This window comes from Medicago truncatula, chromosome 5, assembly GCF_003473485.1.
Source record: "Medicago truncatula cultivar Jemalong A17 chromosome 5, MtrunA17r5.0-ANR, whole genome shotgun sequence".
NCBI classification, from domain to species: domain Eukaryota; kingdom Viridiplantae; phylum Streptophyta; class Magnoliopsida; order Fabales; family Fabaceae; genus Medicago; species Medicago truncatula.
The window spans coordinates 5,389,975-5,412,196 of NC_053046.1; the positions used below are offsets into that span (position 1 = coordinate 5,389,975).

Here is a 22,222-nt window from a genome sequence, read left to right on the forward strand (position 1 = left end):
AATCGAATGGTTGAAATTATATCAAAAATATTAAACATTAAAAAACTAACGGAGAGGACCAAAATAGTAAACGGACGAAGATTTATGGGACCAAATTGAGACACTTTATAGTTAGGGGATCAAATTGAAAATCAAAAATAAATTAAGGAACCAAATGATGTATTAAGCCTTAAAATTAAGTTTGTCAAACAAATGAGTTGAACTTGAGCCAAGTATACAAGTATAGTTCGACTCGTTTGGTTCATGAGTCAGATCGATATATATATATATATATATATATATATATATATATATATATATATATATATATATATATATAATATTTATCAGTGTTTTTTGTTGCTATTTTATTAACAACTATAAAGTAAAAAAGAATTAAATCCAATAGAGAAAGAAATGGCCACTTGAGTCAAAGGAAAATAAAATGATAATGTATGATGGTAATGCTCACTTAAAAATGTTGACAACAAAATAAGGTTATTCAAGAACCAGCAACTATTAAGCTTGCAGTTCACAAGTCCCACATCAGAAGTTTACATAAGGGTATTGAGCAACTTATCTTATAAAATAACAGCGCCTCCTTTCCTTACTTACTACGGGAATTTGTTCATAGTGTTATCAATTAGTTAATTTCTTAATTGGTTTTTAGACCAATTGAAAGGTTTATGAGTTATTTTTTCTCATTTAAACCATAATTTATTCTTTTTTCTCTTTCTTGATTCATTTGATTCAAGCTATTGAGCCGAACCGAGTTGTTCGTGAATCTAATGAGCCGAACCGAATTGTTCGTGAACTTTAAACGAGTCGAACTCGAGCTAAAAAAAGAGTTCGTGTTGAACTCGAGTCAAGTTTCGAGCCGAACAAATTTTAATCGAATCGAATCGAGCTCAGAAAAGTTCGATTCGACTCGACTCATTTCCAGCCCTAGTTGACCTAATAATCTTATCTAACCACTCACGTGTCAATGTGTCACAACAACCAACAAATCCAAGTACTCACTCATTTTCACTATTTAAACTCACGCTCAACCTACCTCCCTCACCCACTCACTAGGGTTACAATTACAAACTCCGTCTCCTTTCTCCAGCCGCCACCACCCTCTTGCTATTTACAACATTCTATTTTAACATTCATTCATTCCAAATTCTGTACCAATATGTAGCCAATTGTTTTGCCATGCTCGTTTTCAGCACAGTACATACATAATGTACTGCCTTTTTCTCTTTGTATAACATGCAATTTTACTCTCTTCCTCACAATATCAGATCTGGTCTAATCTTGCACTTTCATAGCAGTTGTTTTTTCTATAATTAACAGGTGCTATATTTTTTCTTAAATATTTATCTTCAATTGTTTTATTTTGAGGAATTCAATCCAGATCTCTTGTAATAATTATTTTATGGTTCTGTGTTGGCATATTTATGTTCAGTTGATTTCTTTTTAGCTTGTTATAGACTGATTGGCTTTCTTCAATATTGACGTGCGAATATTGTTTGTTGTTTTCAGTGCAATGGAGGATGATATGTGCGTTATCCACCGTTTGCTCCAATGGATTGCTCATTCGTGCCAGCTTTGTTATTATATCAACCGTAATTTCCTTGATTAAATATCATACAAAGTCTCCATCTTAATGGTGATGCAATTTAATTTAATATTTTAATGACCGCGAGCGAGCGAGCAAAAGTTTTGAGATGGCATGCACCATTAAAAATATGGAGAAATTAAGTTATTTGTGTATTATGATTATTCGTTGTGTTTATAAAAGTGATACTTATATATTTGAGAAATGATATTTGTACAACTTTTAAACAACTTTCTCTCTCATACTCACATTATGTTATTATTCTTTCTTTTCATTTTTCTCTCTCTATTATTTTTGAACAATAACAAGAAAGAACAACAAAGTTGTCCCAAGAGTTGTCATGAAATGGTTGTTCAAATATCATTACTTTATATATTTATGTATGTAGACGAATATGTGACATCTTAAATTATTTGCATAATTTATTGCTTCTCATTTATTTGTCTAGCAGTGACATTATGTGCGCATACGATACAATGTGGAAGCGATCAGAAAAAATGAGGCTTAGATGGTTTAAAAATGTAGTTTTAAGATGATTGACTATGCAGTTTAGCAATTCCTTTGTAATTTTGTAATGTAAATGTAAGATGACTTGTTTTGATTCCTTTACAAAGTGAAATAACATCAACTCTTTGGATGTAAATGTAATTGTTTGATTTGAACAATTACATTGTTCAAATCAAATATGTAATTTGATTTGAAAACATGCGAAGGTTTTTTTTTTCGTATCCTTTTTGTAACACTTCACAAACACAAATATGTAATTTAATAACACCAAAATCAATTTAAGTCATCAGAATCATTGTTGACCATCTCAAAGATAAATTCAAACATGCACTAAATGAAATAGATCATTGAAAGAACATGCGGAAGATGACTGGTTAACTGACATAGAACTCGCAAAATAAATTACTTACATACACCAAATAATTTTTCTACGTGACAAAGTAAGGAGCTCGTTTTCTAGATCATATTAGCATGGTATAATTAATTGTTTGATTGTTCAAAGCAGAACTCGGAGAATCATTCGCAGAACATCAAGGATTCAAGGGTCTTATTATACCAGCAAAGCAGCATCGCGTATTTAAGCAAAAATATCAAAGATCATACTTGATGATGCTCTGCTGGTATTTCCAGTGACTAGTTGTGGATAAATATGTTACTTTGGATAGCAAACAAATATTTTCATGCACAACACATTTTACAAGGAACATTTGTTTGCCAAAAGATAAGGATCATATATACTTAATTCTTACTTCGTTTTTCTTACAAGTTACATAATTATACCAATCAAGACCAGCTCATTCCTCACTGATCCACTCCACTCACGGCCACCTATATAATGAAGGCATAAATACAATGTGGATGTATGTGGCTTGGATGGAGCCAGATGCATAGCGAACAATAATTTCCTTGCTGCTTGGAGAAGCAGTTTTGTACTCATAGACTGTGTTACATACATACCTACAACAAACAAGAAAGACACCGTTCAAGCATCGTCAGGACTCAGGCCCGCAGGTACCCATTCTTCTCCAAGTAGGATATTACTTTTTCTGCCGCATTACTTGGAGACATACAGTCACTTTCCTTTTGCTGATGCAATACTATCTGTAAGAGGATGCAAAAGTGTAATTAATTTAATGAAATTTTAGCCGACGTTTGATCAAAGGAAAAGCAGAGTTGGACTACTCTGACATCTTGTTTATAAGGTCAAATATTATACATTAGTTCATTTTATTCCTCTTTTGCGACAATAATATTTCTAGAACGTAACAACAAATACACACCTCACAGCTACATGGGGGTTCATACGGATCATCTATCCCTGTGAAACCTGCAGATTTCCAAATAGATAATTCACTACTGGTGCACAGATCAATCTGGATTAAAAAGATAAATAGACATAATTCATAAAGCTAAACTGCTGAAGCTAATGTATTTAAATAACAACCCAGCATAAACATAATTTGAACATAATACATAGAAGGTGCCACACAAATAAAGCCGCGATGCAAATAAAAAAAATATAGACTAAGATAGATACCTTTGATCATTCCAGCTCGAGCAAGCTTGTATAGTCCCTTTGGGTCCCTTGCTTCACACACAGCTAGTGGCACGTCTAAGAAAACCTACAACATGGGGTTGAGAAATGTATGATTGCATAGGTAATGAAGAGCATTTTGTGTTGATCAAGAACGAATCATAGTGTTCGCAATTGTTGCATTCACCGACGACAAACTACCAGCATTCACTTCAATAAGTATATGTACCTCAATAAAATCTCCTTTGGGCAGTAGAGCCCTGCAAGCATCTCTATCCTTTTGGTATGGTGATATCAAACTGGTGATGCAAATAACTCCTGCATCTGCCAAGAGTTTAGCTACTTCACCTGAAACATCATTCATGATGTTAGACTACTCATAAATAAAATAGCAAAAAAGGTGCAAGATTGAGGAAAATGCGTAGTAACTCACCAATCCTGCGTATGTTCTCTGAGCGATCTTCTGCTCTAAAACTAAGATCACGGTTTAGACCATGTCGAATATTATCACCATCAAGGATATATGTTAACTTTCCTCTCGAGTGCAAGCTTCGACTCAAAGCGCATGCTAGAGTGCTTTTTCCTGAAATCAATGTCTAAATATATATTATCTAGAAATAGTGCTGGTATATAGTATATACTATATACTATCTAGAAGAATGAAAAGTAAGGCAATATGCTGATATTCAAAATAAATTGAACATGACCGCTTTCATTTTGTTCGTTCACCATCTGTAGGTGTTCTACAACAGCGACCGTCATAGTTGGAAAAGAAAGGTGAACTGCTTCAGGAAAATTTATATTATATTCAAAGAATGTTTTACATATGTGATTTAAATCATTCATAACAACTTGGCTTATGATTCATAAGCCAAGATCATCTGGGTTGACATGCTTGCTGATCTATTTTCAAAACAGCTTCAATTTTATGTTTCGGTAATTTGACAAAGTCCAATTTTAATTTCACATGAATAACTGCAGCTAAAACTATAGGCCGTAAATTAAAAGTGGAGCTTGAAAAAACTAAAATATAGATTTCAGTTAGCGGAAGACGAACAAAAGATCAGTATAGTGCAGCATTGTAACTACGTACAATAATATGGATGCATAATCCATCTTTAGAGACAGAATACCATGTGATGGAAAATAGATAGAAGTACGTGTCCTGTGTCCCGTTTTAAAGTGCTTCTGCTGAATAGACAGATATCGATATGTAGTTTATTAATCTTTATGCATTTTATCCTCTTTCAAATGCATATATGTCAAGTATTCAATGTTAGATGTAAACCAAAAATGTGAAAGTCTGCGTATACTTTATTGTGTACTAGAAAAAAATTGCAGGGTTATTAGTGTGTTCATCATATCACTTTTATCAGGCAAAAAATTAGCACATGCTTGGAAAAAAGGAATAGAAGAAGCCAAAACTAGCAGAGAATGGTGCATTGCATTTAAACTGTTTAATTATACAACAGTTGAGTACATTTCAAATAAAAAAGAGCATTTACATATCAAATTAGATGTTTATTGTTTCTTCCTAGGCATATGATGTAAGACAAATGTCTGCATATTGAAAATAACATGAAATACAAGGACTACAAATCAAATCACCAATGAAATCCTTGATGCATTAAAAACTGATAAAAGGAAGCTAAGGCTCTATTATTGCACACAACTGTATGCTTATTACAGTGCTTGGAAATTGAAAGCAATAAACTATGGCAAACAAGCAGAAATAACAGGTATCTAAAATGAAACTGAATTTCACAAACCTGAACCACTGAGACCAGTTACCCAGACAACACAGCCTTTTTGTTGAAGTAGTTGCTGTCTATCAAGCTTCTGGATTGAACATTCATGCCATAAAATGTTTGTTGAATTGCCATTTGTTGTCAAATTGCTGAGATTTTTACCTAGCTAGATGATAGCTGGGTCAAAAGTTTGAATTATCACTCTTTAAATCATACAATCACATTGCTTAAAAGTAGAAGCTACTACATCAGGATCTGTCTGTACTGGTTCATTTGAGTTTATTTACTGGTATAACCATTTGTGAGAACTTGTGTAAACAACTTGTGGGATGATCCGAAAAAAATAAAAAAAATACTTATGATATGTTCATAAGCGTATATGCAGTAAACTGAAAATTAAGTTGTTTATCATAAGACTTCATGTAGTGGAAAAACAACTTATAGTTTATGAAAACAACTTACAACTTCATGCAAGTACACCTTGACTTTATTTTATCTTGCGTAGTAGAAATAGTTTATTCATACGCGTTTATGCTATAAGCTGCAAATTAAGTTGTTTCTTATGAGGCTCTGTTTTAAAATCCTATATTTTGAGCTTGTTTTTACTAGCCTATACATTATTTTGATAAGCTGATTCAATTAACTAACTTTTAACTCAAAGCTTATCATCTTTTTCCTCAATTTTACCCCTCTCAACTTTACTTATGTTATCTTACTTGAAAATAAAATTATATATTAATTAAACATTTTTTTTTTTATGTTATTTTATATTTTTAGAAGCTAGTTCAACCGCTCATTTAACCAAACACTACAAATTCAATTAGCTACCTTATTCACTATAAACTATTCCTTATAAGTTCATCTGCTATTAACTAACTTATTACCTATCCGCTATTTTTTCATGCTATCATGGCCTAATTCTTATTCGTTTTATTTATTGAAAGGAATCAAACTGTCAAGGACCTTAAGCAGCATACATGGATGCTTGAATAAAGTCCATTTCAAGCTTCTTTTCAAAAACTAGTATTCAAATACAATTTCTCCCTGAAACGATAAATTCAGATTCAGATTCGGACTGCATTTGAATCCAACGGCTGTGAAGCAACCTATTTAGCTAGTAGAGAGAAATAGAATCTTTTTTTTTTTTTTTTTTTCGAAAAAACTAAATTAACCCACCCAAATCGAACCTGAGACCTCGAGGAGGAGCACTCCCAAGCCCCAAGCCAATACCACTAGGCCAACCCAAATGGGTTGAGAGAAATAGAATCTTAAACACATCTATTGTAAAAGCATAGGAATATTCCTTATTCATCAGACACATTTGATTGGAATTGAACTCGGTAATTGAGAAAACTTATTCAAAAACAATATAATTGAATAAATAAAGTACCAGAAAATGCTGCAGAATGATCAATGAAAGATGAATCAGGTTCATTTTTAACACAGTTCCTTTTATTCACAGAAATTCCCTTGTATTTCGGAATTCTGTTATCGTCATCGGCAATAGATGATTCACGCTCGTCCTGCGCCATGATTGGTTTCAACATACTTTTACGACAACGACGTAGTTCAACGGCATTGAATCTATGGCGGAAGTTAACAATTCCTAACTTCTCCACCGTCGAAGTTCCACATTCGATGTTCTGGAAAGTTACGCCACCACACTGTGGCTGCAGTGCTTGTACGAAACACATCTCGAAGAGAAGATAGATTCAGTAATGGTATGGTACGAAATAGGAAGATTGAAAGTGGTTTGGTACGAACCGCAAGTGGCTCAGGCTCTGTAACGGTTTATATATACTTTTCAGTTACAGCTAGTGTTTCCTGGCAAAACTATTTTTTTATATCCACGTTATTAATGTTTACAATCTTTTAAATTTGGACGGCCTGGAACAATTCTTTGTCAAATTATACTTACTCACACGATTTGGGTTGAACCAAAGAATTACTCCGTTTTAAATGATAAGTCGTTTTGACTATTTCACACAAATTAAAAAGTGTATTAATTGCGTGGAAAGGTGAAATTGTAAATTATTTTATAAAATTATTCGTATTAATGATATAAAATAGTTAAAAAAATATAAATTGAAGAATTGAAGAAAAGAATAATAAATTATATAATGGTATAAAAGATAAAATAACATTAATGTTTTATAGTAAAAAGACTTATCATTTGAGACAATGTTTTTATTAAAACGACTTATGATTTAAAACGGAGTAATTTAAAACGGAGTAATTCTTGTAGGTGGATTGGGATAGATGAAGGTGCGTATTGTAACTTGTAAGTGGTCACGTTTGGTGGAAAAATGATTAGGATGGTGTGGTGGATTAGAGAAATGGGTTACTTTATTTGATTTGAAGAGTGTGTGGGATTTCCAATTTGTGCGTGCAGCCACATCAGTAATCACGATTATCTAATTTGTCTACCTGTTTTAGCACTTTAGCTTGTAGTATCTGCAACTTACATGGTCACGTGTAACCAATTATTATTTCTTCAAACCAGCTAAAGACAGCTGCAATTTTATTGATTAAATTGAAGACATTGCGGTTTGTTGAGGGATATATAAATAGGTGCGGCCAAGGATAATTAGGACGGATATGGCACATCCTTTACCCTTTAAGAAATTATGAACTGATGTGTGACCCTCGGCAAGAGTGAGGCGTGACTTGAATGTGTTAAATGAATAATTGAGATTTAACCATAAATGTTTGTTAGGTATGTGAATGATCAGAATCCGTGCATTTAGATTGTGTGTATTCAAAATTGACGTTATTTCGATCAAAATTGGATATTTTATATTTAAGTTCGGACGTCCCTTGATCAGACAACCACAAATATTCGAAATACATGAATGTGGAGTGTTCTTATCGTAAGGAATCTGATGGCTTGATGTTTCTTTTCTCGAACAAATAATTCAAAAGTTGTTGGATTCTTGTGTGAGTAGTTAGTAATGAGTTAAATATTTGATAAAAATGTGATATCTCATCTTTCGTTGGTCCTGAATTATTAGTAGATTGTTGCTTCAAGCATTGCTCCGAACTCTCCAAAAAATGGTATCAAAGTATGGTTTAGTTTGGTAGAGGAGCATAAATGAGAGCGGAACTTGGTATTGAATTCTTGTATCAAAATTCTTATTGGTGGTGTAGTCATAATGCGTGTTATGTAGGTTAATAGTGGTGCAAGTGTAGGATGTTAGAGACTCATATTTAAGAGAAAGATTGTTGAGTTCAAGTGAGAGTGATCCTGGTGTTATCCCTAACTCTCCAATAGAGGTGCCTCATGCAAAATGCATCAAGTTGCGTTAGTTTCATACTCTAGCTATCATGTTTCCTAGAAAATTCATAGAAGAGTTTGGTTCAAAAATATATGATGCAATGCAACTCCACTTTTCAATTCTAGTCAAGCAATCTGGTAATATGGTAAAGCAAATTACTATATTTAATTCACACGATTATCCACAAACAAAGTCGGGTCTAAATAATAGATGCATCTATGATATTTAGACACTCTTAACTCTCTAATATCTCTTCATATAATATCAACTTATCAACCATTGTCGTCTATGATAAATCATAGAGAAAAAAATGCTTGCATTTCAGCACAAAAAATATACACAAGTCCGCAATACAACCAAAGAAAAACCACCATTATGATATCCAATGAACCCTCCAAAAACATATCAGGCGACAGGAGAGGGTTTCCATGTTACATGTCGATCTACATTCAGGGAAATCTACACAATATCACTACCAAAAATCTTTGATGACATGTTAAAGCAAGACTAAAACCTTATTAGAAATATATCCATCCACCTTTAAAAAAAAATAGAAATATCCACACCAAAGACATTCTCATTCTCATTTGTAATTTTTGTTTTACATTTTGTATTGATAAAGAGAGTAATTATATATATTTATGATACAATAGATATAGATAAGAATAGATAAAATTATTTGACAAAGATAAAATATGATAATGACAAAATAAAATTTTAGTTTATCTTGATTTAAATTGAAGTATAATAGATAGATATAAATTAGATAAAATGACAAAATTATCTTTGTGGAAAAATTATACCTTATTTGTGGTGTACATATACTTAGAACTTTTAACTTTGATTTTTTGTTTTTTTTTTTGTTGTTGTTGAAGATATTAAAACTTTTACCTTAAAACTAGTTTTTATGACATTATTATCAAAAAAATTCAACGGCAAATTACATTATTATCAAATTTTATTTGTATTTATATTAGGGTCTTGTTAACAAGTGTCCCCAAACACTTTTTAAGCATTCGTAATGAAAAAATTATTCTTTAAAAAAATTAAAAATTTCAATTTCCTATACAAGAAATGCACAAACTTTCATAAAATCTTACTACCTTAGATGCTTAAAGAGTGTCTCAGAAGCACTCGTTAACATTTCCCATTATATTATCAACCAAAGCATGTCTTATTCAAAATCTCCATGTTACCTTAATTATATATTGAATTGTGTGTTTGAGTGCATACGGGTACACTTCCCTCATTAGATACTATCAACGCCATAAATTCAACCGTTCTTCATCAATTTTAAAAACTTGTATGTGTATTCCATCCGTTTACATGTTGAAGTCAACCAATTTACACATGCCTTAAGACACTATAATGTTTGAGTATATGTATTCTAAATTGTTGAATGAATTCAAATGTAACAACATATATTAGAGAGTAAAAAAATTTGAAAAATGTCAAAGACGATTATGGAATCAAAAGATTTTAAGTATTGATATATAATAATGTATCTGACTTGTTGCACTCTTTGGAGTACCATTCCTTCATGACATCCTTCTTCGGAGGAATTAACATTATACTTCCACTTAACCATTTCATTGTTTTTCTTGATCATGTTATCAAGCAAAAAACCAAAGGACGAAACAGAGTCTCTCTTCCACCTCTCTATTTTACCATTCTCATCAATTGAAATGTTTCAAATTCAAAACTGATCCTTTAGAAAGAAAAGTGTCAATAGCACTCACTGTCTATAAATTGTGCAAATTTACTACACACATCACGTTGATCTTTGGGTAAGGTATATTCTAATTATTGAATTAATTCAAATGTAACAACATGGGTAAATAAGAATTTTAAAACATCCTCTCAAAAAAAGAATTTTAAAACACAATATAAACTTTTAGGTTTAGATAATGTAAAACAACATTAAGAAAAAACGAAATAAAATAAAATAAAAAAAAGTGACAAATTAATTAATTAATATGGCTTAGACCTAGCTATCAGGACAAAAATAAAAAAATCTTTCAAAAAACATATAAAGACTAATATTCTACAGCATGAAGCTTGAATATTCTCCGATGAACAGCAACACTACTCTCAATCAGTCAGTCATTGGTGATCCTTCAAATTTGATGAAGAATTTGAAATCTTGAAAGTATTCTTGAGCCCAGTAATGAACCTATGGCGAAAACTTGTACCACTCTTTGTTGGAGTAACACTTTCTTCATGACATGATCCTAAGGAAGAATCAACGTTATATTTGTACCTAACACTTTCATTATTTTTCTTGATCATGTTATCAAGCACAAAACCGGAGGAAGAAATAGAGCCTCTTCCACCTCTTTGTATTTTACTGTTTTCATCAACTGGAACAAAATGAAAACTCGCGGAACGTTCTGAATTCAAGACACTATTGCTTTGTTCCTTCTCTTTTTCTTTCTCCTTCTCCTTTTCATCCTCAGCTTGATGATCCTGAAGAAACTTCTTCATGCAACTAAGCTCTTTCTCAAGGCTTTGAATACGCGAGTAGGTTGAATTCATAGCTTCTTTAAGTTGTGCATTTTGGCGGAGAGTGGTGTCGAGTTGGAGAAATTCTCTAAGTGAGGTTCGTTGTACTTCTACATGTTGTCGAGCATTAGTGGTAGTAGTAGTAGTAGTAGTAGTAGTTGCTGCTTCGGTGATTGAGCGGCGAGTGGTGAGGTGTTCAACAAGAATTGCTCGAACGATGAATCTTAGTGGCATTATGGGGTTTTGAACACATTCGACTAGGGTACGAGGTGAGAGCTTAGTACAATCTATTGAATTGCATATTTCTGTTTTTTGTTCTTCTGTTACTTTGCCATGCTTGTTTTCCTTCACACATATAGCAAACAACATCCATAAATTGGAAAAATCAGTAATAGTAATAACTAAAGTGGAACATTATTGTTATGCTACTAAGGTTACATTATTTTATACTTGTTTATTTTTATTTTGTCAGGTTTTTATAGAGTGAATAAACAATATCGTTATCGAAATTGTAAGCATTGCTTAGAATGGTTCTTCAATTTTGCAAATGAATAAAAACATCTCGAAATTGTAAAACATCCATTTAAAATTATGGTTCATTCTTTAACTTCTATCATTGGAGACTATGACATGAACTTTAACTAGACAACATCCCACATCAATAGAAGCTCGCGATGAATGATTTGTCGATAAATCTTAAATTGTTCCGGTGATAAATTTGTCAATAATTACAATCCTTAATAGACAACTAGTAGCAAATTACTCATAGTCTTTGAGAGAACTGAATTTCATAAGCTAATCAATTCATGGTGTGGTGCCAATAATGTGAGATAAATGTGGAGAGCCACCTATTCCATTAATGTGTTCAATTTGGTATGTGTTCAACTAGTTGTAAAGTTATGATTTTTTATCCTTTTGCACACTTGTGATATTGTGGTTGACCAATGTCACTGACATTGGCACCCCAATGTCACCAAATTGCTACCCGCCCTAATGAAGTAGGCCATTCTGTGCTTGCTAAAACAATGTGGACCTCATCTATGTTTTGTGTAATGTGGATAAATGGAAAGTTTTAGGTCTCCTACACACTCTTAATTAGGTGCACGAATTGCAACTAGAATGAGTGGGTTTTGCCCTCGATTCAAAAAAAGTGGTTTATTGCTTTCATAAGGGCAGAAATTATGCCAGAGTTTGGTGATGTGTTAAATGAATGTAAGTGGGTGTTTAATTTGTATTTTGACAGCGTACACTGTGTTGAGTTTGATAGGAAACAAGTAAATTAGGTGGTTTATGCTCTTACAACACACACTTTTTAACATTTTATTGTTATAGGATAAAATTCAAATGAGTCCCACCAAATTTATATAGAACGGATATGATTTTGTGTGGCTCACGTGATTTTTAATCAATCAAAAGATTAGGTTAAAAAATGTATATTAAAATGTGTATCGCTAGCATTTCTATTATATCTATAGCTAACTCCAACATTTTTATTAATGTATAAACATGTATTGAACCATATTAGTATAAATCAAATGTTATACGCCCTCTACTAAAATAAATATAAAAATTTATTTAAGCAATTAAAATTGGTAAAATTGTAAAGGGTATATATACATAGATACAATCAAGGCACAGATTTACAAAACTAACTTTTTAGCTTTTAATGGATGGTTTACGAGTACGCTAAAAATAGACTTGTGATAACTTCTGTTTTTTTTTTTTCTTTCTAACTCATTGTTTTTTATAAGCTAATTTAACTAATAGTAAGTAATTGAAAAATATCTATTACGTCATTTTATATTTATCAACTACTTCAACTTCTAATTTACCAAAAACAATGGATTCAACTGAAATATACTCCATTTATGCATTTGTCCATTTATATCTTATCGACTATTTTATTCGTTGTATCTGCTGTTGTTACTTTATAAACTATCCGTTATATCTTATCGACAACCAAAAAATATCTATTAAGTCACAATGAAACCGTGTAAATGGACAAATGCATAAATGGAGCAGATCTGGACACCTAATTTATATCTTATCGACTATTTTATTTATTGTATTTGTTGTTGTTACTTTATAAACTATACGTTATTTTCTACCAAACAAAGTCTAATATTTTTTTTAAAAATAGAAACAATCAAGCCCAAATATAACATCGAAAGGTTTGATAGCTCAACAAATTTGAATCCAAATTCAAACTCAAATGAAGGAGGAAAAAACTGAGCTTGCTAAATATAATATTGAAAGGTTTGACAGCTCAGCAAATTTGAATCCAAATTCAAACTCAAATGAAGGAGGGAAAAACTGATCTAATAGCTAATTGCTTAATACTTAAATTTTTTACGAAATAGCTCAAATCTACCGTTATTTATTAATTTTGTTAAGTCTACAACAACTTAATCTAATATTTTTCACCTCCACTAATCCCCTATTAGGTTTGCAACAACTCGATCCTAAAATTTTGTCTCTAAATTTGCATCTTTATTTATTTATTAATTTTATTAAGTCTACAGCAATTTAACCTAAAAAAATGGATCGCACCAATTTCATTCATATCATGTTACCTTTTTTTTAAGGCTCTCAGTCTATTCTCCAAGTTATAGTGTTACACATCCCCAATCAATTAAATTTCATTTATTATGATGTTGAACCGAATTTATTTATTTTTAGAGGTGAAGTTGAAGCACTTAGTTTATCACATTTTAGTTTCGATATTAATTTTGTATTTTTATGTAAACTTATTTAATACGTTTACAAACAGAATACCCTAATTTCCATGCAAACTCGGCTACCCTAATTTCTATGCAAACTCGACTATATATAGCAAACCCTAAACCATGTTTCTCTCAACAAAAAAACCCTAAACCGTGTTTCTATTAATTGAAGTGACTTTTTTTTTCATGTTAGTAGAAATTTAAAACAATTATTACAAGTCAATTTTTGATGTTTAACTATAAAATAAATAAATAAAATTGACCCCTGCAACAATATAATATTTGTATTCTTTTTATCTTTTTTCTTTATAATTTTTTTTTAAAAAAAATATGAGAAGATAATGCCCCAATAATATATTCTGATAAAATAAAATATCAGTCTTTAATTGATTAGTTTTTCAAAACTAAAATGTAAAATTTGATAAGATTCAAGTGTCATTGAAGGACATAATAAGACAAATTTGATTGTAAAATTGTATCTCTAATAATCTAATTTGCGTTTATTGGTCGACCCATGATCTTACGGGTTGAAGATTATTCATTGATCTCTATTATAATCGGCAAGACCCCTGCGTCGCATGGGTCAAAAGTCTAGTTACTTATAAATGTTAACCGTCTCACTATACTTCACCTAATTTTAACCTAATTTTTCCCTCCACACTTTTGCATTTGATGTTTATCTAATCTCTTACTTATACATGTTAACCCGTCTCGCTATACTTAACATAATTTTAACCTAATTTTTTCCTCCACACTTTTGCATTTAATGTTTATCTAAAATAAAATAAAATTATGTTTCTAATTAGATGCTATTTTTTTGAAAATGAATAACCGTTAACCCGTCTCGTTATATCTCTTACTTATAAATGTTAACATGTCTAGTTGTACTTAACATAAGTAAGAGATTAGGTTGATTATACTTAACCTAACTATTTTGTTACCTATTACCGTCAAATATTACCTTCGATATGACGTGTGCGTTAGTATGGATCGATGGTCTAGTATAATATAAAAAAACTGTAGCCTAAAAGATAAGCCTGGTCTTGAGATTTACTGCATATGATGCAAGAAAAATTGTAGATGATGCAAGAAAAACTTCATTAGTTGGTTCCATTCCATCATACGAGGTGTCACACAACAAGAAAAAATCAAAATAACACGTCACATACCTTGAGATAAAGATCGACCAACTTGTACAAAACATCATGGTTGACCAACCTTCCATTCAACGAACAAACAACCATTTGAAAATCTCTCAGCTGCATTTCCACAATGAAATCCAAAACACTATCATCAACATCATCGTTTTCCCAAATCAATGCTTCAAGACATCTACTACCAAGAGACGCCGTGGTTTCGGCTTCAGGAAACAAAGCCATGCACGAACGAAGAACCGTTAACCCTTCCATGCAAACAATTCTTTGAAAATAAGATTCTGCCACGTCACGTAGATTAATGTCACCTTCTTTCATTCCTAGTAACTCTGCTGTCGTTATAACGGCTGCAATGTTTGTTGGTGTTAAATGGATTTTACGGTTGTAACAAAATTCTGCAACGGTTGTGAATGATGAAGCCGTTATGTTTAATGGTGGGGAGAGTGTGAAGTCGGAGAGGGATGTTAGGTGGCGTTTTAGATATGAGCTTCGTGATATGAAACGTTCCTGAAAAAAGAGATACATAGTAAGCTATATATATACCATCAATCACAAACTCGGATACGGACACAAGACACGACATATATATGTCTGACATCAATAATAATTTAAAAAATGACATAATTCAATGTAATTATATGTTTCAGTATCGTGTATATATATATATATGATACTGAGACACATCTAATCTGAAGAGTACGTGTGTTTATTAGGTATATGGACATGTCGATTAATGATCAATCAATACAGTAGTACTACTAGAACTCAATTACAACGACAATAAAGAAAGTGTATGGGTTATTGCACGTATTTTGATGGGATTAAAGGAATGTTACACTTTGTTGGGATTTTAAAAGTTGAACTTTAAAACACTTTTTCAGATGAAACAGAGCGTTACTCAGAGTGAAAAGGCTTTGCAAAATTTACATGTGGTCATTGGACAATTACTAGTGTGTTGTTTGTTTCTTTCATTTTCTAAAAAAGATATGAAAATGTTTTTGGATTTTTATGATTTTCATTATCCATGCCATCATGATTGATATAAAATGTAAGTAAAATTTATTGTCCTCTCATAATCGTGGCAGTTTTGATCGCATAATTGCTACTGATGAGTAATTCTCTAAAACATGGAATCTAAGAACAAATATTTATCCCTTTTGCCAATGGGAAACATGGAATCTAAAATAATACTAGGATAGGATTTTGGGTAAAAACAATTTTGATATCTAAATGTGTGAAGGATTGTCGTTATATATCAAAATTGTTAACATATTCTCAAGTGTCCTTTTAGTTAGTCATTTTGCTCTTCTTACAAGTCAATTTAGTCATAAAATATGTTTTTCGTAAGTCAATTTAAACTATAAATTACAAACAAGATATAAACTTAAGGTATGTGCAATTTTGATATACTTAGAGACTATAATGACATCGTCTAACATCAAACCAAAATGATTGTTTGCCATGAGATTTTATAATAATTTAGAGATCACAGATTTCTCAACAAAAAAAAAGGGCTTATTACACAAATATCTCTAATAAACTTAAAAAGATTGAAATGAACCTAGCATTGATTCTAGTAAGATAGTGCATTTTTTAACAAAAACCAAAAAGTTACTATATATAGTGGGGTTCTAGTTGTTTTCTTTAAGCTGGGGAATCTGGGTTTTGAGTTATCCTAATCGAGGAGAAGTTAAGCTTTTTTCACCGTAAAAGATGTTTGTGATCGTGTGTGCATAACTGTACAAGTAGTGTCCTTATTCAATTCTAAGAACAGCTTAAGAAACCAGCTCCTCGTGTCAAATTTGGTTCCACAAAGGACATGAGGTTGTTGAGTACTAACACCTGCATGCCAAAATTATTAGGACCTACTGCTAGTTATAGTTAGAGAGTACTAGTAGTGTCTTCTATTGTTAGTGTGATATTTTCCCTAGGTTCAGTTGATTCATAAAAAGCATGTTTGGTAGGACATGTACCACTTTTAATTGGAATCTAAGTTGCAGTACAATGCTTAATCAATCATATCATATCATATAATTTCAAACAGACACTACCCCAATAATTTAACTCACGATTTCATACCAAGCCCAAAATTAGCAAATTTTACTATAATTTCGTTTCTGTGAAATTATAACTCCTGGTTTCCGGCATTGATGTTCCCTTGAAATCAATTGTCATATCCTTTCAAATATTTCCTTAGATAAAAATTAGTGCACCAAAAAAAGTCTAATTGTAGCGGATTAGGTAAGCAATTAATTTGATCCAAATATTGAAACTGCATCTAGATGTATAAGGACTTGTAAAAAAAAATCTAGTTATACAATGAATTTGACTATTTTGATTGAAAACACGGAAGGATGTGGTTTTAAATTGCAATCTTCGCATCTAATTGTGACTACAACGTAACAGTTTTAGAAGATTTCAATCACAATTGCAACTGTGGTCGCATTTGTCCACATTTCACCGTAATATAAAGAAAGATTCACCGCGTAAACCTATCCGCAATTTAGAACCAAGGTAAAAAGACCAAAGGGCATTGTGCTAAATGGTAATAGCAAATTACTACTAATAAAAAACAAATAACTAATTAGTGACATCAATGGTGAATCAGCAAACCTTATGGAGACGAAAACAGGTTCCTTCTACACGTATCAAAACATCTGTTTCACATCCAGAATCGATGGACCTAAATAAAATCATCATAATTATTTTGTATTTAGATGAAAAATATACATGAATGAATATGCAGGGGATTTTTTTATAGGAAAAAAAAAAATATAAGAAAACGGAAAGAAGAAAAGAAAGAAAGAGTACCAACCAAGCATTTACTATGGAGTAAAGTGATGGAGGAGAAGAAGGTGAAAGTGAAGGAGAAGAAGAAGTGGTGGAGAATTCACGTTCTTCCTCGTAAATGGTTTCAATGACACCAATTTGGTTCCAACCCTTCATTTGTGTCCCCTGTTTCAATTCCTTTGAATTGAATCACACTCTACTACAAATCACAGTTTTCAATATTGTCTGAATAATAATAATGATAATGGTGCAGCAGCTACTGGTATTTCTTCCATGGAGTACGTTTTTGGGAGGTCATATTAAATATGGTTTGGGATGGGTATTAATGACACATGTGATGGCTCTTAAATGCTCACTTTAATTTGGTTTAGCTTTTTTCGTTTTCATTTTTATGTCATCAAATAAAATCCCTATATTTCAGATGTTGACAATCTCTTCATTTACTTTATTTCAACAAAAATCTCTTGATTTTGTTTTTTATATTACATCTCAAATTGATTTTTGTTTTCCTTAATTTTTTTTATTATTGAAGAAACCTGATGATCTAACATACTTCAATTTTAAATTAATTAAGGGGTCATGTTAACTTGTGCTCTAACATGTTAAGCATTAATTTCTTCTATTAATAGTAAGAATTTAATGAAAAAAAATTAGTATTAAACAACTTGAAGTAATAAATTAACACAATTTCCAATACACAATTACTATTAATGGAATTTTTAACATGTGCCTTAAGGGGACAAGTTAACATTTCCCTTAACTAAAACATAATCATCATTTAAGTATAATTACTTGATTTTTTTTTTCTTTTCAAAACAAACAAATATATTTTATTTGAATTGTTTGTCCATATACAATTGAGTATGGATTGTAAACCAAAAAAAGTAAAAAATACAATTGAGTATGGAGTGAAATTTTCTCAATCCAGTAAAATTATTTCTTTTTTCACCCTATAAATTTCTCAGATTCTAAAGAGTTTGGATTATATAATTCGAAAAATGTAAAATATATTCCACTCGTATATTTTAGCATTTCTTGCTAACCATATAAAATCAATGATATTGAATATGAGAGCTAAGTTTTCTTTATCTGTTATTTCAATCACATGTGTTAGCCCATTTGAGAATTATATCTAACGTAGTGTCAGAGTTATATAATTAATGCTTGGGGGGAGAACTAAACCACATTCTTTTAACTCATTCAAACCCTTTGTCATATGGACTACCAGGATAGATATCCAGTGTTTGTAGCTTCTCCTCTATATGTTGCAGCTGGACATCATCGTCATTCATCGCCTCTTCCTCATGGTCAGAAACATACTCATCCTCGTTAGGGTGCTAGTGTTGGTGTGGAGGCTCATGCACATGACATGGTCAGGATCCATCAATATTACGTCCCATGCTCGTACTTTCTCTTACTTTGCCTTATGCTTTAGCCCGATGCATCCGCTTTCATCTAGGAGATGTAGTCATAGCAAGTATGTCGTGTCTAATACGATTTAGTTGCTGGTCCATATCTCAAACATCCACAATCACATATACAAATCAACAAAATTTTACAACGACAAAAAAATGCAAACTCAACACATGATGACCCCATTCGTATTATATAATTTGAATATGAACAACCTGATTTAGATTATACAATCCAAACGGATATGACTTCAAAAATAAACAAGACGAATCAAAGAACAATACATTGAAGGAATGTGACCATACGTTGTGTTTGATGTGTTGAAAATGCTTGAAATGCGATGATTTGGCGCAAAAAATCTTCAAAAATCACACAGTGTAGAAGTCTCACATGCTGGGTGGTGAAATTGTTAAAAATGAGGAATGTTTTCGAGTTATGCTTAAATATAAGAAGATTTTAAATTATATGATTCAATAATGTTAGAGAGCGCGTAAGAAAAGAGAACGGTGGGAAAAGAAATTCCCAACTAACAAACTTACAAAAGTTGGTTAAGGCCCAATAACTTATCCAAAACGGGTACAACCCCACCCAAAAACAACACATATACTCAAAAGAAAAAAAGTGAAACACAAAACCCTAATTCCAGAGAAAACACAATGAAGTTCAACCCTAGAGTTTCAAGCAGCCGTCGCAAGAGCCGCAAGGCTCATTTCACCGCCCCATCAAGCGTCCGTCGTGTGTTGATGAGCGCACCTCTTTCCGGTGACCTCCGTTCAAAGTACAACGTGCGTTCTCTTCCCGTTCGCAAAGATGATGAAGTGCAGGTTGTGAGAGGAACCTTCAAGGGACGTGAAGGGAAGGTTGTGCAAGTTTATCGCAGGAAATGGGTGATTCATATTGAGAGGATTACACGTGAGAAGGTGAATGGTCAAACTGTGAATGTTGGTGTTGATCCTTCAAAGGTTGTGATTACTAAGATTCGTTTGGACAAGGATAGGAAAAGCTTGCTTGATCGTAAGGCGAAGGGTCGTGCTGCTGCTGATAAGGAAAAGGGTACCAAGTTTGCTCCTGAAGACATTATGCAAAACGTTGATTAATTTAATCCTATTATTACTTTTGGTTGTATTGTTACTAGAACTTGATTTTGATTTTGTTGGTGGTTTGAATGTTTTTTGGTTTAGATCTGAATTATTTGCAGAATTTTGGGAAGTTTATGTTTTGTTTAATTTATGAAATGCCTGACATTATCACTGTTAAAGTTTGTTGATGTTCTATTTTACTTGGCTGTTTTTAGTTTTATACCTCTACTATTTGTGTATAAATTGTGGCATATTTGTTTTCTTAGTTTTGTTATTCCTTTGCATGTATGGGTGGAGCTTAGATTGTTGAAATTGGTCAATTTTAGGTGGAGAGCTTAGATTGTTGAGTTTAAATAATTTCAGGGGCAGAGCTAACAAGAATCTTGTTACATTTTAAGCTAAACATAGTTTTTTTTTAGAGAAAGCTAAACATAGTTTATGTTGACTACATTGTTGATATTTATATAAATATTGTAATTCTATGTTTTGAATCGCTATAGCACCTTGGTGAGTGGACTGTGTCCACTGCAATATATTCTCAGCTAGCCATATGGTATGCAGGTGTGGCATTTGCAGCCAAGAGCTTTGTGCAAATCAATGTGATATTGCACTTTAGGGGCCACAATTAGTTAATTTTAGGGGGCGTATCTTAGACTATTTAATTAGTTTTAGAGGCAGAGCTAACAAGAATCTAGTTGTTTATAGTTAAATAAAGTTTTTGTGGAATAAATGGGGTTGATATTTATTTATATGCATACTGTAATTTTACGTTGTCAATTGTGATAGTGCTTGGCCAAGTGGACTTGGTGTCAACTGCAATGTATTCTGCCAGCTTCTTGTTCTGCAGGTGCTGTGTTTGCTGCTGCTATGAATTGTTCCCAATTTGGGGTGATATTGCATTATGGCAGCTGCATTTAAGTTAGATGTTCGGAATCACTTAATTATCCCCCTTATTTATTCATAGTTCAATTTTGCAATCACTGTCTTCTGTCTGTGCATGGAGGTAGGTTTACATGTTATGCTTGATAGGATACCGACTGAAATGGATGCTTGATACAACTTGTCCTAATATCTGCACAATCACACCACACTTTATTTTCTTATTACATGTCTGAGCAGTAATTCTAGTTGTATAGTGTGCTTGTTGTTGCATGGAGAACTCATTTTGACTGTGCCATTGTTAGACATGAAACTTTTACGACAATTACCAAGCCTTTTCCAACTTTTAGTAAAAAAAAATAAATCAAAGTTGAAGTTAGAGTTTTATGGCAACATGGAACTTCAATAGTTCTTTGTAATCTTCATTTTGATGTCATTTTTTCAATCATGTGGGACATTCAATCCTTTATCAATCTACAAGTGAAGATCAAATGTGGAAAAGATTTTTCTTTAAAATACCGTATAGCATTATTTTGGATAATGATATCCAATGTTTGTAGCTATTGCTTGTTAATATTTGCGTTTTGAATTAGAGCTAAGCAAGGAAATGTGTCTGGGCATATATTGTTTATGTGCAAATGGTTGTTGTCTGTTAGGTATGACAGACTGTTCACGGACTTTACCTGGAGCGGTTCAGTCTAAATGTGTGGATTTGCTTATTTTTCAACCTTTATAGGTCTAATGCCGTGGTCTGTGTTTTTTATTTGTAGCATGTTTATTTTCTTGAGTTACGTAGCTCCTTTGCATTTAGGGGTAAAACTTAGATTCTTGAATTTAGTTAATTTGTGGGCATATCTTAGATTGTCAAGTTCAATTAGTTTTAGGAGCAGAGCTAACAAGAATTTTGTTATAAGGTAAAAAAAATTGTCGAATAAATTGTTGATATTTTTAAGTATACTGTAATTCTCTGTTGTCGATTGTAGCGTAATAGCCCTTGGTGGAGCGGCCTCGTTGCATTCTGCCAGTGAGTTGCGTT

At 32.2% G+C, this 22,222-nt stretch overlaps 3 protein-coding genes and 1 long non-coding RNA gene across 5 annotated transcripts; 2 read left to right on the top strand and 2 right to left on the bottom strand.

The window, feature by feature from the left end:
• Positions 1–1,021: 1,021 nt before the first annotated feature.
• Positions 1,022–2,378, top strand: LOC112421969 (uncharacterized). Its single transcript, XR_003012371.2, has 3 exons — positions 1,022–1,317; positions 1,507–1,589; positions 2,034–2,378. It is a non-coding gene; the product is annotated as an uncharacterized lncRNA (long non-coding RNA).
• A 363-nt stretch (positions 2,379–2,741) lies between these two features.
• Positions 2,742–7,180, bottom strand: LOC11418757 (adenylyl-sulfate kinase 3). Of its 2 annotated transcripts, none has more exons than XM_003611534.4 (7): positions 6,762–7,180; positions 5,393–5,533; positions 4,057–4,206; positions 3,853–3,971; positions 3,627–3,711; positions 3,370–3,416; positions 2,742–3,190 (listed from the first exon to the last, which is right to left on the bottom strand). In XM_003611534.4, exons 1-7 carry the CDS (start codon positions 7,063–7,065, stop codon positions 3,089–3,091), a joined length of 948 nt encoding a protein of 315 aa, XP_003611582.2. In that variant the 5' UTR covers positions 7,066–7,180; the 3' UTR covers positions 2,742–3,088. The 2 variants fall into 2 exon arrangements, with proteins under 2 accessions (XP_003611582.2, XP_024640150.1); XM_024784382.2 differs by having other exon boundaries at positions 5,393–5,537; positions 6,762–7,120.
• A 3,326-nt stretch (positions 7,181–10,506) lies between these two features.
• On the bottom strand, positions 10,507–18,144 carry LOC11421109 (BTB/POZ domain-containing protein At3g49900). Its single transcript, XM_003611535.4, has 4 exons — positions 17,841–18,144; positions 17,639–17,708; positions 15,041–15,532; positions 10,507–11,493 (listed from the first exon to the last, which is right to left on the bottom strand). Exons 1-4 carry the CDS (start codon positions 17,969–17,971, stop codon positions 10,750–10,752), a joined length of 1,437 nt encoding a protein of 478 aa, XP_003611583.2. The 5' UTR covers positions 17,972–18,144; the 3' UTR covers positions 10,507–10,749.
• Positions 18,145–19,834: 1,690 nt separating this feature from the next.
• LOC11425352 (60S ribosomal protein L26-1) lies at positions 19,835–20,527 on the top strand. Its single transcript, XM_003611538.4, has one exon. The coding sequence runs from the start codon at positions 19,885–19,887 to the stop codon at positions 20,323–20,325; it is 441 nt and encodes a 146-aa protein (XP_003611586.2). The 5' UTR covers positions 19,835–19,884; the 3' UTR covers positions 20,326–20,527.
• Positions 20,528–22,222: the final 1,695 nt, after the last annotated feature.

What these genes read in the sequence shown, in the direction of transcription:
- LOC11418757 (XM_003611534.4), bottom strand. Translation starts at nt 7,065, where the DNA reads ATGTGTTTCGTACAAGCACTGCAGCCACAGTGTGGTGGCGTAACTTTC. An exon ending in TCATTCTGCAGCATTTTCTG is followed by an intron (nt 5,534 to 6,761) that starts GTACTTTATTTA and finishes TCATCTAGCTAG; the next exon opens with GTAAAAATCTCAGCAATTTG. An exon ending in AGAGAACATACGCAGGATTG is followed by an intron (nt 3,972 to 4,056) that starts GTGAGTTACTAC and finishes ATGATGTTTCAG; the next exon opens with GTGAAGTAGCTAAACTCTTG.
- LOC11421109 (XM_003611535.4), bottom strand. Translation starts at nt 17,971, where the DNA reads ATGAAGGGTTGGAACCAAATTGGTGTCATTGAAACCATTTACGAGGAA. An exon ending in TACTCCATAGTAAATGCTTG is followed by an intron (nt 17,709 to 17,840) that starts GTTGGTACTCTT and finishes GATTTTATTTAG; the next exon opens with GTCCATCGATTCTGGATGTG. An exon ending in TGGTCGATCTTTATCTCAAG is followed by an intron (nt 11,494 to 15,040) that starts GTATGTGACGTG and finishes ATATGTGTGAAG; the next exon opens with GAAAACAAGCATGGCAAAGT.
- LOC11425352 (XM_003611538.4), top strand. Translation starts at nt 19,885, where the DNA reads ATGAAGTTCAACCCTAGAGTTTCAAGCAGCCGTCGCAAGAGCCGCAAG.